Source organism: Phaethon lepturus, unplaced genomic scaffold (genome assembly GCF_000687285.1).
Source record: "Phaethon lepturus isolate BGI_N335 unplaced genomic scaffold, ASM68728v1 Scaffold45602, whole genome shotgun sequence".
NCBI classification, from domain to species: domain Eukaryota; kingdom Metazoa; phylum Chordata; class Aves; order Phaethontiformes; family Phaethontidae; genus Phaethon; species Phaethon lepturus.
Window position 1 is genome coordinate 2 of NW_010523469.1, and position 2,076 is coordinate 2,077.

At 50.5% G+C, this 2,076-nt stretch overlaps 1 protein-coding gene across 1 annotated transcript; it reads left to right on the forward strand.

Moving 5' to 3' along the window:
- Positions 1 to 329: 329 nt before the first annotated feature.
- GNG12 (guanine nucleotide binding protein (G protein), gamma 12) lies at positions 330 to 1,611 on the forward strand. The gene is made up of 2 exons (XM_010282129.1): positions 330 to 425; positions 1,486 to 1,611. Exons 1-2 carry the CDS (start codon positions 330 to 332, stop codon positions 1,609 to 1,611), a joined length of 222 nt encoding a protein of 73 aa, XP_010280431.1.
- The last annotated feature ends 465 nt before the right edge of the window (positions 1,612 to 2,076 follow it).

Sequence of the window (2,076 nt, forward strand, 5' to 3'; positions counted from 1 at the left end):
AGTGCGGTGCGGTGCTGGCCGCCCTCCGGCTTGGGGAAAGCGCGGGTCGATAAACCCGTATCGCCCGCTAACACGGGGAAGATGAGACAAGAGGACGCACAAGAGCTCAATGCGTTTTTTCTGGAGGGTGTTTTGGTTGCAGGGCATCGTTGCCAAGCTGCTTCTCAGGTGACCTCTCCTGTTGTGCAAAATAGTAAAAAAAAAAAAAGAGCACTTTTTGCAGCGTGTCGCAGTTGCCTCTGTGTGTAAAAGCAGTTTAACGTGCTGTGCCGCCTTCTGGAAAAATAACCCGCTGTCTTTCAAAACAGAGCTTCACCGCTTCGCTGAAAATGTCTGGCAAAACGGCGAGCACGACCAACAACATAGCTCAGGCCCGAAGGACTGTCCAGCAGTTAAGAATAGAAGCCTCAATAGAAAGAATAAAGGTGAGAGCACATCCTTCTTCACCCCTCTTTTTTTTTTTTCCCCCCTGTTTTTTTTTCCCCTTCTAGCTGTAGGGAGTATGTGCAGGGAGGGTGTGCCCAGTTAATTTTTTTTTTGCCCCATTTCGGAACATGACATTTACATTTCAGCCCAACAAAGCTGAATAAATCCAATTCTCGTGGCCCCTTACCAGCAGTATCCTCAGGTAGCTCGGTGCTTTATGGACTCGTAGGAGAACCGAAGCAAAATACGAAGCGCGCATCAAATGTGTGAAACAGAAGGCAAGTACGAGCTTCCAGTTTCATGCGTATTGTGTTAATAGCGTGATTTTTGTTCCATCCTTCAGCTGGTTGAATGCTATGTCTGCAAGGAAGGTGAACGTGTCGGGACATTATAAAGAAAAAAAAGGAGGTAGCCGAAACGGGATTCCTTTAACTTAGGGCAAGAAAGAACCACACTTGTTTCCAGCTCGCGGGGGTAGGATGTTGGCTCCGCTGGTAACACTGCCTTCTCGGGTTTTGCCTCCTTTTGAAGGCCAGCAAACCAAACCTACAGATTCACAGGGCAGCGGTGCCCTTCCCCAGGCGACGGCGTCGGGAGCGGGGCCGTGCGAGGAGGGACCCCGTTCCCGAAACGGCTAGTCGTCTGAGGATACTCCTGTTCACTGTCCCCAGCTTTAGAGACGAGAAGTTCCTCGTTACAAACCTACCGTATTATTTTGAACCTCCTCCTGTTTATTTTTAGTCTTCTGCAGAAGCTGTGTAGGAGCCGAGCGGTACTTTTGCCCGGTGTCGCAAACGCACCCCGAGTACCTCCGCGAGCTCCAGGGTCCGTCCTTTTCTGCAGAAAGAGCCGGAACCAGCCTGTGGTGGAGTGTCTTCTGCAGGAGACGGGGCCCCAGAGAGCGTGTTGATCTCCAAGCACCTCTCCCGTCCCACGCAGGGACTTTGTACCCGTCAGCAGCCTCTCAGCACGTTTGCTCATGTTACCAGTTACGGGGAAACACCATTTTGTGGCGTTTTGATTTTGATTTTTTTTTTTCCCCACCCCTGTCTTCTGCAGGTGTCGAAAGCATCAGCAGACCTAATGCTCTACTGTGAAGAACACGCCAAGAAAGACCCGTTGCTAATGGGCATACCTGCTTCTGAGAACCCTTTCAAGGACAAGAAGACCTGCATTTTGCTATAGGAGAGCAGCAGCTTCTCCGCAGCCCTCCTGGGCAAAGCCAGCCGCCGGCGGGCGTATAAGCAAATACTCTGTAAGGTACCAGCTATTAACTGTGTAAGAGCAGCTGTTCTTTTACCAAGCGTATAAACGATTTCTTAAGCTTTCTTAAAGCACTTCTTCTGTTCCCTATCTTTATTAGGAAGCGAGGTTCCGAGCTAAATTAACTTCTTTCTTGTCCAAGGGAATGGGGTCTTTGTCGAGCCCGCGAGCGCGGCGCCGGCGTCCCTGCGGTGGGACGGGCAGGGCAATCCGGGGGTCTTGTCCTCCGCAGGAGCGGGCCCCGGTTTCACTTTTCAGGTTTAACAAGACCAAAGTTGCCTGAGCTTCGCTGACAGAGCAGAGGCAAAGGTGTAGAAACCTGATTAAACATCACTGGGTTTACCTTTTTTTTTTTTTTTTAAATTACGTATGCGGGGAGGGGGTGTA